The 13,587-nt window shown below is 41.7% G+C and overlaps 1 protein-coding gene across 2 annotated transcripts in view; it reads right to left on the bottom strand.

Annotated features, from left to right (window-relative positions):
- The window catches only part of LOC141767390 (low-density lipoprotein receptor-related protein 8-like), a 29,333-nt gene that overhangs the window by 12,181 nt on the left and 3,565 nt on the right, over window positions 1-13,587 (bottom strand). For both annotated transcript variants that reach the window (XM_074634641.1, XM_074634640.1), the window contains 8 exons: window positions 12,493-12,627; window positions 9,613-9,993; window positions 6,899-7,018; window positions 6,597-6,722; window positions 5,052-5,223; window positions 4,084-4,299; window positions 1,497-1,615; window positions 1,129-1,268 (listed from right to left, as the gene is read on the bottom strand). In XM_074634641.1, coding sequence (XP_074490742.1) covers window positions 1,129-1,268; window positions 1,497-1,615; window positions 4,084-4,299; window positions 5,052-5,223; window positions 6,597-6,722; window positions 6,899-7,018; window positions 9,613-9,993; window positions 12,493-12,627 — 1,409 coding nt within the window. The remainder of the gene's footprint in view (window positions 1-1,128; window positions 1,269-1,496; window positions 1,616-4,083; window positions 4,300-5,051; window positions 5,224-6,596; window positions 6,723-6,898; window positions 7,019-9,612; window positions 9,994-12,492; window positions 12,628-13,587) is intronic.

Consider the following 13,587-nt stretch of genomic DNA (forward strand, 5'->3'; position numbering starts at 1 on the left):
TTTGCAGTGGTAACGGTATGAGAGGGATAAAGGGATCCACATACTAGGTGGGCACTCACATTTTCTTTGTGCACTTTTCTTTTTATTAACCAACAGTCCACTACACACACAATGTTTCGGGCTCCGTCATCAACGCTTAACGTCCATGTGTGAAGTGATCGTGTATCATCATTTCAGGCGGCTGTGCCTCAGATGTAGCGCAGGTCGTCCTCTAGTCGTAAGGTCGGTGGTTTGATCCCCGATTCACATGTCGAAGTGTCCTTGAGTTTAACTTTTTCTTTTTTAAGATTTTTTTATTGATACGACTGTGGACAGTTTTAGAAAGGGGGAGAGAGAGAGGGGGTAACATGCGGAAATGGCCGCAGGTCGTATTCGAACTTGGGCCACCGAGGTCAGGACTCAGCCTTGTTATACGGGCGCCCGCTCTACCATCTGAGCTATCGAGGCTCTGTTGGTCTGGAGGAGCTGCAGCATTTATTTCTGCACAAACGTCCACTGCAGTGTGTAGTGTGCGCACATGCACGTGAGGTGGAGCGAAAGAGTGAGAACGAGCGCGGCGTGTGAGTGAAGGGAAACAGGCAGAGGAGCAGAGTACAGCAGAGACTCCGGCCCTGGAGACCAAAGCTACGGTCTCCCCCGCGTCCTCCGACCGCAGCCAACACTGTTTTGCAAGACGGGCTTCACTAGATATAACTTTGCAGTTTTGGTGCTTCCGTGTAGTTTGTGTTGGAGTCTTGCCTGAACAGCGTAGCCACACGAGAGCGCGCATGGGACACCGACCCGGATTGATGTAAGGTGTAAGAAGTTACAAACAGTTCCTTAAAGTTAACCACAAATTTCTCCCAAAGGCTGTGCGTGTGAATGAGTATTTAGAACCTGATGGAAAGGTTGGCACCATGTATGGCAGCTTCTGTACATTTCTCAGAATACTGCAACTTCATGCCAAGTGAGTTCTACTTTCTTGCGTGTGAACGGCACGGCTTTCTGTTATGGTTATTGAGGTCTTTGGTTTTATTCTACAGTATTCAACTTTTTTCCCAGCTAATGGGTGGCTAAAGCCTTTAAAAGGATGCATTGGGTGACATGGGTATACCATCATAGGACTGTAAAGTTGTTGTTTTTTTTTACCTCAAACACAGCCAGTCCAAAGGGCCGGTCCAAATATCCGTTAGACTCTACCACTGTTTTACGCTGACGACCCTCTAGATTTACTCTGGAGATGCTTCTCATTCCCTGGTCAACCCAGTATAGCAGCTGACGAGGCATATCTAGGGAAAGGAAATCACATGAACACATGACTCACACTATGAGCGGCCAAATTGAGCAACACTAAACAGTGATGGCAATCAGCCCTCTGACTTCTGCCAAGTGCCCACACACCCTTAAAAAGGGGAAGCTGAGGGTTTTTCCATCCGCATAGATGTGTAGCCTAACACCTTTTGCAAGTTCAACAGAGATCCACTCTACTATTATCCAGGTGAAATGTCAGAACATACCCAGAGAGAGAGCGGCAGGGTGGCGTATTGAGGAAGTGACCAAATCCATCCTGTCCCGACCGTCCAAGCTTGCTCTCTCAATCTTTGGGGAGCTGCCACACTGAGCCCAGAAGAGCAGCCTGAGAAAACAGAAGCAGCTGATGAAAAATGAAACAGAGTTTTTGCAATAAATTTCTTGCTTCTTCCTGTTTTTAAATATTCTTTTGTAAGGTCCCCTTTCTTGCATCTGTCTTTTTATGTGTATTTTTCATTTTCTTGAAACACATTGTATTGCACCTTTTTCTATCAAATGTGGTGTATAAAAATTGTATTAGTATTATCTAGTGCTGTCAAAATTTAAATTAGTTATGACGCCACTAGTTTCTTTAAAGCAATCGATCTTCCAGAGGGCTCAGCGGACTAGAATACATGATGAATCCATCATTACCAATCATGTCATACTGGCTTGTCGCTAAGGAGGTTGAATAACGCTCCAAAGTTATGTTAAATTTTGGCGAGGAAAAACTGGCATGGTCATATTCAAAAGCCATATACCTCTGACCTCAAGATATGTGAATGAAAATGAGTTCTCTGGGTACCCACGAGTCTCCCCTTTACATGCCCACTTTCTGATAATCACATGCAGTTTAGGGCAAGTCATAGTCAAGTCAGCACACTGACAGCTGTTGTTGCGTGTTGGCCTTGACTTTGCCATGTTAAGATTTGAGCATCTTTTTATGCTAAATGCAGTACCTGTGAGGGTTTCTGGACAATATTTATCTGTTTTGTGTTGATAATTGATTTCCAATAATAAATATATACATACATTTGCCTAAAGCCAACATATTTGTCCACTCCCATGTTGATAAGAGCATTAAATACTTGACAAATCTCCCTTAAGATACATTTTGAACAGATAAAAAATGTCTGATTAATTTGCGATTAACTATGGACAATCATGTGATTAATCACGATTAAATATTTTAATCGATTGACAGCCCTACTATTATCATTATTAAAAGGATAGCAGAAGCTCTAGGTTTTAAAAAACAGGTCGGAAAGTCATTCAGACTGCTTTTTTAATCCAAGTTGCCAAAAGGTGCTTTAAAGAGGACCTATTGTGCTTTCCCCCTTTCCTTTAGTGTGTTATAGTTTTTTATGCATGTAAAAGGTCTGCAAAGTTATAAAGCCCAAAGTCAATGCTGAATGGAGTTACTCTCCTCCACAGAAACAGTGCTCCTGAACTGCCTGAAACGCCTCGCTTGAAGTCCCGCCTTTTCTTCTGTAACGTGGTGATGTCACCAAATAACACATTTGACGTGTGTTATTTGGTGACATTAACGTGGGGATGTCACCAAATAACACATACGCACAATACCTGCCTAGTGGCTAGTTTGGCACGCTCTTAAACAAAGCTAGTTAGAGCGGAGCTGGAGCGGAGTACGAACAGTCTGGTTCGGTTGACCAATCACAACAGAGTGGGTCAACTGAACATTAAAGCTTGTAAACATGTTCTAGTAGAAACCCAAAATACAAGTATGCACCTGAAAATGACCATAACAGGTCCTCTTTAACAAAGAAAAAACAAACTATATTTGAGTTGAGAACAAAAAGCGCAACTACCATTACTGTGCAGCTGCCATCTGTTAACGTATGTATTGCTATGAACCATATTGCCTCTCCCTGGGTAAACATATGCTTAAAAGACGTGTGTTTAACCACCTCTTAAAACCTGGGGAAAAGCTTTTAAACAAACAAGCAGTCATTTAAAGGTCATGACGCAACAATATGTCATCATAGCTAAAGCTTTTAATAATCCTTCTGACGTGAGTACACTGAACCTCCTTGATAATGCTGTTAACTTTTAATGAAATAATACATTTAAAAGGGACTATTTGTAACTTTCAGAAATGCTTGTTAACAGCGACACCTGTGGCCGTGAAATCAACGAAAGTCAGCGTTGGGCTCGCGCTTGCTCGCTCTAAATATACCTGAACGAGCATCGCTCAAAACAGTGAGGAGACACACGTCAGCTAAAACCACAATATCACTCTATATTTCAGCTGCTGGGCAGTAATGTTAGCTGACCAGATGAAGGTCTCTCCATGAACATGATTTAGATCTGATCCTAGTGTTGGCTTTTCCTGCCTCAGCGCAGGCTGAGACAGCGGGGCTCTGCAGCGAGTCTTCCTGCTCTCTCCGCCCGCAGCCGGAGAGAGCAGGAAGACACCGGCACCCGGTCGGTAACGAGACAACAACGTAACTCGTTGCAGAGCTCCATCACTTCACAAGACACGGAGAACCTCTGTTGGTCTGGAGGAGCTGCAGCATTTATTTCTGCACAAACGTCCACTGCAACTTCACTAGATATTCTCAGAGCTAAACTAACTCTTCTGCAGTGTGGAGTTAGCGTGCGTTCACGTCTAGAGGTGGAGCGAGCTGAGCGAGAACGTGCGCTGTCTGAGTAAAGGCAAGCAGGCTGAGGAGGAGAGTACAGTGGCCACACGCGAACGCGCATATGCGAGCGCGCATGTGTCCCGACACGGTACATTTATACGCTTAAAAAGTTACAAACAGTCCCTTTAAGTAAACGCCTGGGCCCTCCTACCCTTGGAGAGGATCCACAGCCACCGCAGAAGGTTTGTCCAGTCCTGTGATAAGCTGACGCTGAGCCGAACCGTCCAGCAAGCCAACGCTAACAGAACTGCTCTCCATACTGGTCCAGTAGAGGAGCTGGTGGATCCAGTCCACAGCCAGGCCCGACACTGAACCCCGAACTTTCAGCACCAACACCGAATCCTGCGGCCTTCCATCCACGGAGACCCTGACAAACATCCAGGGGTGAAAGAAACAAATATAAAACATGGTGTTCATTCAAAGTTCTGTTCAACCAAATCCTGACTATTACGATGCATGACTGCATCCTTCAAAGGGTTCATTCATCTCAAAAACTTTATAGCAAAATGCAACCCAATTACTACGGTCTTCCACGTTTGTTTTTAGCCGTGCTAGTGGCTCGAGGGATGGCAGTGTTGAATGATCGGTTCACCACTTTCACCCAGACTGAAATATCTCATCAATGGATGGGCACATTTTATACAGATATTCATATTCAGAGGATGATTGATGAAAAATGAATGAATGAAAACTGATGAATATTAGCCCAGTTTATTTACACAAGTTCACACTAGGCGAAATACTCAGTTTTCTTTCCTGAGATTTAAAACTAAAATAAAAAGTAGGCCTATATAACATAAAAAATGCTGTTGCGGCATACTTATTATTTTGTTATTTTTATTCTGAAAAAGTCACCAGAATCTAGAAAACAAGCTCTCTGAAACCCAATTTTTGTCTGTCCCTGTCAAATAAACTAATAAAAGAAATAATTATAAAGTAAATAAATGCCCCCTGTAGAGGTATTACAGTCATGTCCAGGTATGAAAAGACCCTGGAGGAAATTACCCCCATCTGCCTAGGGAATATTGAGTTGCGACGGTCACATCCCCTGAGCATTGCTTTGGCTTTGGAAGGTAATATATAGAGCGGTGTGTGGTGGCTACAGCTCCGCTCTGTTACCTGTATACGGAGCCTCGTCCTTGCCAGGCCCAGTACAGTGTTCGGTTAGAGGCCAAAGTCGCCACTGGTCCTGGTCCTGGTAAATGCGGAGCCAGTTCCCTGTACTCAGTGCCAGTGGTGCTTATCCATTGTATTCCTTTAGAAGAGGTGAAAACCAGCGTAGCCTTATCCCCTGGAAAGACACACAGAAAAAAACAACACATTATGTTCTTGTGTCATTTATCATAACTAAAGATGACAGAAATGTATTTAAAAAAGCATTCACATCCAGACGATAAATACTGACTAAAAAATATGTAAAGGACGGAAAAATGGAGTCCGCACACTTGATGCTGCTCCCATGAACATTTAATTGATTACCACCAGAGAGGTTTCGAGCGTTTAAAGAAGAGCCAGATGCACAAAACGTCACCGGTGGTAATACTGTAAATGAAATGCTCATGGGAGCAGTACGTAGTGCGCGGACTCCATTTTTCCGTCTTTCATAAAAAAAGATGTCCTGAGCTGACATTGCATCGATTTCATTTTATTTAAATGTAACAATGCCTACATGTATTGTCCCTGTCAAATAAATGAATAAATAAATTTGAAATTCAAAGTGTAAGGGCTCCTTTTCTCCATGCTAGTTCTCAGATGTGTATCAAACTAACATCTATTCAGAATGGAAGCGAGGCATGCTTTTATTAAAAGTGGAAGAAGTTGCTAAAATATCTGAAAAGATTTCAAAGGGAAAAATGAAAGCAGCACAACCTGTTAGCCACAACACTGTCAAGTAACACGTTAACAGGAAAGAATAGAAGGAAGTCACTTAGGTAAAACAGAGACTTTGGTAATGTAGGAACTCTCAGGTTCATGTTTTGGCATCACATAAAAAAAAAAACATTCTCTAACACAATGGAAAGGACGTCATTCAGTGGACTGATTGATGTTGTAAAACATATTTGTACAGCCACACTGTAAAGGAGTCAAAGTTAACTAAAGGTGGAACCAGTCCTGACTGAGTGTACTTACCAATCATCAGGTCTCAAACCTGAACAAACCTCCACTATACCCCACTGATAAAAGACACCATGTGCAAACATGCATTCTAGAGAGTTCTTGTGCAAATATAATGACTTCATGTATTTATGGTAGGGCTCTCAGCTGTGTGATACCAACCCTTCACACCATGTGCTCTGTTAGTCCGGTTTTGAGGGACATGTTTAGTGAAAATGGTTTCAATAATGTAGAAGTTCTATGTTGTTATTAAACCAGACACTCTACGCAGTAGTGATGTGAAAAATATCAAAGTTTGATACTGAATAATTGAAACGGTTTCAATACTCATTCTTTTATGTATGTACACAATGTTATGTACACAACCTCCAGTTTTCAATGGAATTGTGACTTGTGTTTTCCTCCATTCACACCACCCTCACACCCTGCAAATAAAACAAATACGAGCAGGAAAGTCCTGGTATCAAACCCCGGACCTCTGTGGTCAGAGAGACAACCTTCGTGTTGTCAGTGGCTGGTTACCAGGTGCATTGTTAAGTTGTTTCTCACCTTTGGCCTTGCACTCTCTGGTGGTCTGATTCATCTGGTAGTCATGGTTGCAGTCGCAGGTGAGGCTGCCGTTCATGTGAACACACAGCTGATCGCACACATCGCTCACCAGGCATGCGTCGACCTCTAGATGAAAGAACGGACACTTGAAAAGGAGTTTCAGGGACGGCACATAGGAATGTGTTCAAACAGTGTCCGGTTCCCATTATCTCATAGCAAAAATGGTAATTTTGTGCAATGGGTCAGGACAAATCTTTATAAACTGGTGATGTAAAACTGGTATCAAGCGGGCTGCCTCTCACCCTCACACTGGCTGTCCCCGACCAGCCTCATGTTGTCGGGGCAGTCACAGTGGAAACCCATTCGCAGGTCCACACACCGATGAGAGCAGCCGCCATTATTGACCTGACACTCGTTCTGATCTGCAAAAAAAAACAACATCCCATCATCGTCAGTGATTTCATACAAGGACGGGTGTGTAAGCTTTTTTTGTTCATGTTCAAAAATGAATATCAGATGTTGATTGGCATTTATGGAAAAGCTAAAGAAAAGTAAAAGTAATGATGTGTGCATAATAGAAAAGTCAAATAGAAAGACACTACTCATATTTATAAAATGTGGAAATAACATTCCGATACACTCACTACGGGAAACAGCTTCCGAACAAACCTATCGAAACCTATTGTTCGTAACCACAAGCGAATTCCGGTGTAATTGCTTTTTGTGCTGTTTTTTTGGCAGTGAGTAAAAAGTATCCATCCACAAATCATTAAACAGTGCTTGCTTTGTCGTCAGGGATGAGCAGTAAATAAGGCTAATCTCATCCAGTTGGCTCAATAAACCAGTTGGCTCAATAAAAGGGACAGATTGTTACAGTTATTTATAACTATAATTACTGTATGTCTTATTGTTCTTTGCACCTGTTCTTGTTTGTGTGAAGCACTTTCAAGTGCACTGGTGCTGAAATGTGCTATACAAACAAAGCTGCATTACACTTGTACACATAAAGGCTGCAACTTATGATTTTGATTCTCGATTAATCTGCTGATTATATTTTCGAATTGTTTAGTCTATTAAATGTAAAACAAATGTCAAAAAATGTCAAAAGGTGTTGTCTTCAAAAGTTTTGTTTTGGGCGACCAACAGTCTAAAACCTAAAAATATTCTGTTTAAAATTATGTAAAACAGAAAAACAGCAAATCATCACATTTGACAAGTTGCAACTGGATCATTTTTTGTATTTTTTCATTATTTTACGGATGCGCCGATCCGACTTTTTCAATCCCAATACCGATAGCGATACCTGGGCTTTGGGTATTGACCGATACCGAGTACCGATCCGATACCAGTGTTTAATTAATAAGCTGTATACCTGACGTTGTAGAAGGCAACATCAAGCTTGACTTAAACATTGCTTTACTAACTTTGTAAAACAAAACAAAATAAATTTACTGAATTGTAATTTATCATTGAAATAATAAATCATACACCAACAACTTGGCAAGAAAAAAAACCTTCAAAATTAACAGGAATTACAATTCAGGTGTAAACATTTTTAATGTTGCAACAAATTGGTCAAAACTTAAACAGGAATTAAAATTACAATATGTATATAGTATATAAACAGAATTGAATATCAGCCCGATATCTGTGCATCCCTGACATGCATTAGTAAGACTGCTGTGCTGCCTTATCACAGAAATGCAAATGTATTCTTTCTGTGGCGGTTTTAACCTTAAGTTCAAGCTCAAACTGTGTTTAGGAAAAAACTTTTTCTCTACCCACAGGAATTAAAGTTCAAAAAGATTTACATATCTTGATTTTGCAGCATTTCCTGATTGAGGATTCAGATTAGTTAATGACCCTGATACACATGTAAACAGGTAACAGAAAAGTCTGAGTGTCCCAGGATGCTGGAAGCCCTTCTGTAAAGCCAAGGTGTAGTGTGGAGCAGTATTACTCTGCCCTCTACTGGTTGATTAGTAAATCATCAAGTACTACATGTGGGCACTCGACTACAGCATGTGGTTGTTTAACATCTCATTCCAAAACCGCCATGGAAAGGCCTTTCCAAGATTTTAGATCCTGGTTGCAGGAACTTGTTCTCATTCAGCCACAACAGCATTGAAGGTGTCATATATCAGTATGTCAATATGAAGTGCTTGTCGAATGTTCGAACAGCATCTGAAACCCTCTCCCCCTCCACAACGTTTTACTTCCGTCGCTTTCATGTGTACAAGCCTCTAGGTTACATGGTGGAGAGGAGGTCGTGTTGCTCAGCCTCAACTGTTTGGCGACGCCTGGAAGCTGCTTGACATCCTCCTGGATCTATCTCTTCATACAGTATATGTTCACATTATATGTATACATTTTTTTTTCATATGGATTGACTATGTTGTATTTTCATTCATTGTATTTTTCCCTGTTAAAAGGTTTCTTTTGGTTAAATTGTCCTTATCCAATGAGAGGGCCGCACTGTAAAGGACAGCAGGTGTCGTATCCTGTACAGATTGTAAAGCCCTCTCGGGCAAATTTGTGATATTGGGCTGTATAAATAAAATTGACTTGAAATTGGCTACAACCAAGCGCAACAGCATAAATTACTTTGAGGAGAGACTGTCCGAAAGTGTGCTCCGTTATCCTCATTTCAACGATTATGAATGTGTTGCACAAACTAGTTTACTTGGAGCATACCTCTGCCTATAGTTGGCTTCCAACGCTGATGTTGGACTGTGCTTTTCTCAGTTTGGTGTAGAGGAACTTAACTGCACATCTATTTATGGCTTTGTGCACGGCGGCAGTCACGTTGGAACAGGAAAGGGCCTTCCCCAAACTGTCACTACAAATTTTTTGTATGCAGTACTATTAAGATTTCCCTTATTGGGACTGATAGTCAAAGCCATGTAGAAAGAGCCCCAGACCAAAAGTACACAGAAGTAAGTGCACAAGGTTGTCGACATACTTTTGTATAGGGTACTTGATACCCCACTGATCAGTTTTGTCAAAGGTCACTCACCACAGTTGACCTCGTCGCTGCCATCAGAGCAGTCTGGCGAGTGGTCACACCTAAAGGTCTGGCGGATGCACTGGCCATCTCCACACTGAAACTCAGACGCCGTACACGTGGGAGAAGTCTGCAGGCATGGCGGAGACAAATCGCACAGCTGACGAGACTCGTCCCGCCCGTCTTTGCAGTCGGTTCGCCCGTCACACAGCTTGTTTCTGGGCAGACAGGTGTCCGACGGCCCGCAGGAGAAGGAGCCAGGGGTGGTGCAGTTCTGGCAGGAAGCCTCGTCACTCCCGTCGCCACAGTCGTCCACGCCGTTGCAACGGAGATGTGGAGATATGCACCGTCTGCTGCGGCACGCAAATTCATCTTTCTGACACCGCAGGTGACCTGTGAAGATACATCAATAATTAAGTTTGTACAGCTGTCAAAAGGCTTCACTATGAGTGTTTTTACAGTATAGAGTTAGTGAAATATCAGCTTTTTTCAGACCACTAACATTACCAGAAACACTGGGGTTTCCCACATCTCGGGGTCTGATTTCTGTTTAGTGTTTTCAGTAATAAATCTCTTCAGAGCAACTCAAGAGAGCAACAATTATGAAATTATGCAACGTCAGAGTGAACTCAATTGGAGAAATGATAAGAATATGAAAAGAAAAACTGTTTGGCGAAGGACAATCGATGCAGGCAGACTAATAAATGATATATTTGTGAACACAATAAATTGATAAAGTGAAATTGACTATTAACTATGTGACTAACAACAGATCGTATCCATTTGCTCTTTTTCCTCTCAGTAAAACCAGTCTGTTGCACTCCTGAGGGGTAGAAAGTAAAAGTAAATCTTCTTAACTTTTTTCCTGGCCAGCATTCAAAGCAGTTACTTTCAGGTCTAAGTCTCACTTCCCTAACGTTTACGCAACACTGTCAATATTCATACCTGCTGCTGGCATTCCTCACATCAACAGTGCTTATCTTTAATGCCTGCAATAACATTAAATCCTTTTAGGACACTTTCTCCTGCAGAGTTTCTCTTTGCCAACGTTATGCAGCTTGTGATTCACGCTGAACACCAAATCCCTCCGGAATTCAATATCAGAGTCTCTAATTACTCCAACAGGATTATAAAACAAAAATCTGCAATGGTATTTTCCCACACGGTGCAAGAAAATGAGACGATAGTCAGTTATAATCAGCTAAAACTGCATTACACAATACTGTATGCTGAATAAGACGAGTGTAGGTAAAAGGGCACACACTCTCCAACACAATAAGTGATTGTCTGAACCTTTGACACCATTTGTGAAGGTGATGCCACTGATGGAGCAGAAACTGGGAAAATCCCCGATAATCACCTCTGATTTACAGTCCAGCTGGTGTGGATGATGTCAGTCTTGCATTTACCTTCATCATTGTCAAAACAATCATCCATCTATCCGTCCGCCTATATCTCTCAACTAAAAAGGGAAGTGCTGCAGAACTACTTAGAAAACCCCTTTAGTTAATGGGGCTTTGCTCCAACTTTCAGTTCTTTTAAATCAATGCTTAAAACCTGTCTGCAACTACCTTTTCTTGTCTGCAATAACATTTGGAATAATCCCTTCATATATTTTCATTCTCCTGTTTAATGTTGTATTTTAAGCTCGGGTTGGTAGTGCTGTTCAACATTTGCTTTTGTTAAATTAGTTGAAATTCTCATTACAGCAATGAATAAATCAAATGGTCTGACAAAAAAAGGAAAAAAAATTAATAAACCCATCCAATCATTTCATTCGGAACAAATGTAATGATTGGACGGGCTACCTACCTACCTACCTGTCTGTCTGCCTGTCTGCACGCACTCAGCCCGTGCTCTCATTGCGCGTCACTGGAGTCTTCCACAAGCTGCTAGTTTGACAGCTGTGAGTGCTAACAATAGCCATGTTCACCGTTCATTTTCATTATGATATGCTTATGTTCATAATGATATGCTTATGTTAATAATGATAAATGTGGAAAAGTGGTTTTGGAGGGAGGCCTGAAGGGACGGACTGTCAGTGTTGCCTACTTGGGGACTTTCTCGCTATATTTAGGGACTTTTGGAGCTCGTGTTGTGAGCTACTTTCATTGGAAAAGAGTTGTCAACACTGGGCTCAGTTTTTCTGTTGGATCATTTTTAAAGGGAACCCACTATGCTTTTATGCCTTTTCCTTTTCATTTAGTGTGTTTTATAATTGTTTTGTGCATGTAAAAGGTCTGCTAATTTACAAAGCTTAAAGTTACTCTCCCCCCCTCAGAATCACCGCTCCTGAAGTCCCGCCTTTTTCTTCCGTAATGTGGTGATGTCACCAAGTAACACCCTTCCATAACGGCTAGTTTGGCACGCCCTCAAACAAAGCTGATTAGAGTGGAGCTGGAGCGGAGTCCGAAGAGTTTGGTCCGGTTGACCAATCACAACAGAGTGGGCCAGCTGACCAATCAGAGCAGACTGGGCTTTTCTGAAGGGCGGGGAATCAGGAGCTCAAACAGAGCGATTCAGACAGAGAGGGTGAAAAGAGGTGCTGCAGCACAGCCAGTATGAGAAAAATAAAGCATTTTTTTAACATTAAAGCATGTAAACATGTTCTAGTAGAAACCCAAAATTCAAGTATGCACCTGGAAATAAGCATAATAGGTCCTCTTTAAAATCTAGTGTACTCTTACTAGTTTCTCAAAGCACTTTGAATTGCCTTGTGGCTGAAATGTGTTGTATAAATAAACTTGCCTTTCCTTGTCTCAAATTACTAAATCAAGAAATGCCAGTTTTGTTTGGTTTATGCTGCCAGAGGAAGAGCTTGTGAAAAAATGTGTGTGTGTGTGTGTGTGTGTGTGGTTTGGGATGGGATCACTTTGTCAACATTTTACTCACCACAGCGGTGTTCATCTGATCCGTCCTCACAGTCTGTGTGCCCGTCACACACACTCTGTCTCAGGATGCACGAACCATCGCTGCACCTGAACTCCAGCTGCTCTTTGCAGGTGGGCAGAGAGTGACCTGCAGCACCTGAAACACATACAGACAATTTACCATTACTGTACAGAGAGTCAGTGGATAAGATAACTAGTCAAAGACATCACAAAGGACAAGAGGAAAAGTCTGAAAAATCCTGACAGTTTATGTTTTGTCTTATACCATATGTTGCATTTTATTAAAAAAATATGAGCCTATAAAGTTGTCAGTACACAAAGAAAAAAATTAACATATGCTAAACCACAAAAAGACATTATCATCAAAATTTGGTATTTACTACAAAGCTTGTATATTTTTACATAATACATGCTGATATACGTTTTAAAAAAGGCCATGCCTCTGCACATGCCTCCTCCTCCTATCACCTGTGCCCAATCATGCATTGTGCATGTGCCATCAGTGTGCCTGCACTGAGTAGGCCCCCAAATACAGCAATAAGGGAGAAATACAGATGAGGAGATAATGGCTGGACTTTACTTGCTATTGATGCCTAATGGACATTTCTTTTCACGTGTGCGTCCATGGAAAATGTGAGTTTGGGTTACGTTTAATGTATTTATATTAGACTGGTGTTAATAATTAGTATCTCTGTATTTAAGCCTTTTTCTGTTTAGATAGATGCCTGTGTTATCTTAGGCTCACTTTTTGTTGCTAATGTTGATTCAGTTTTAATACTTATCACTCTGTACTGTTGTGCTTTATTGTTACAGAACCACACAAATACCCACAGATACAGAAACTGTGATGGACCTTACATTTAACACTTTGATTTCTCATTAGGGCTCATTACACACACACCATTAGCTGTCATCCATGATGGAGAATGACTCCCACCCCATGCAGGACACCATCTCAGCACTAGAGAGCTCCTTCAGCGACAGGCTGCTCCACCCAAAGTGTGTGAAGGAGCTCTATTGCAGGTCCTTCCTTCCTGCAGATGTCAGACTCTACAACCAGCACTGCTCCCAGTAGACCACTTACACACCAAAAACT

Source organism: Sebastes fasciatus, chromosome 5 (genome assembly GCF_043250625.1).
Source record: "Sebastes fasciatus isolate fSebFas1 chromosome 5, fSebFas1.pri, whole genome shotgun sequence".
Classification (NCBI taxonomy): domain Eukaryota; kingdom Metazoa; phylum Chordata; class Actinopteri; order Perciformes; family Sebastidae; genus Sebastes; species Sebastes fasciatus.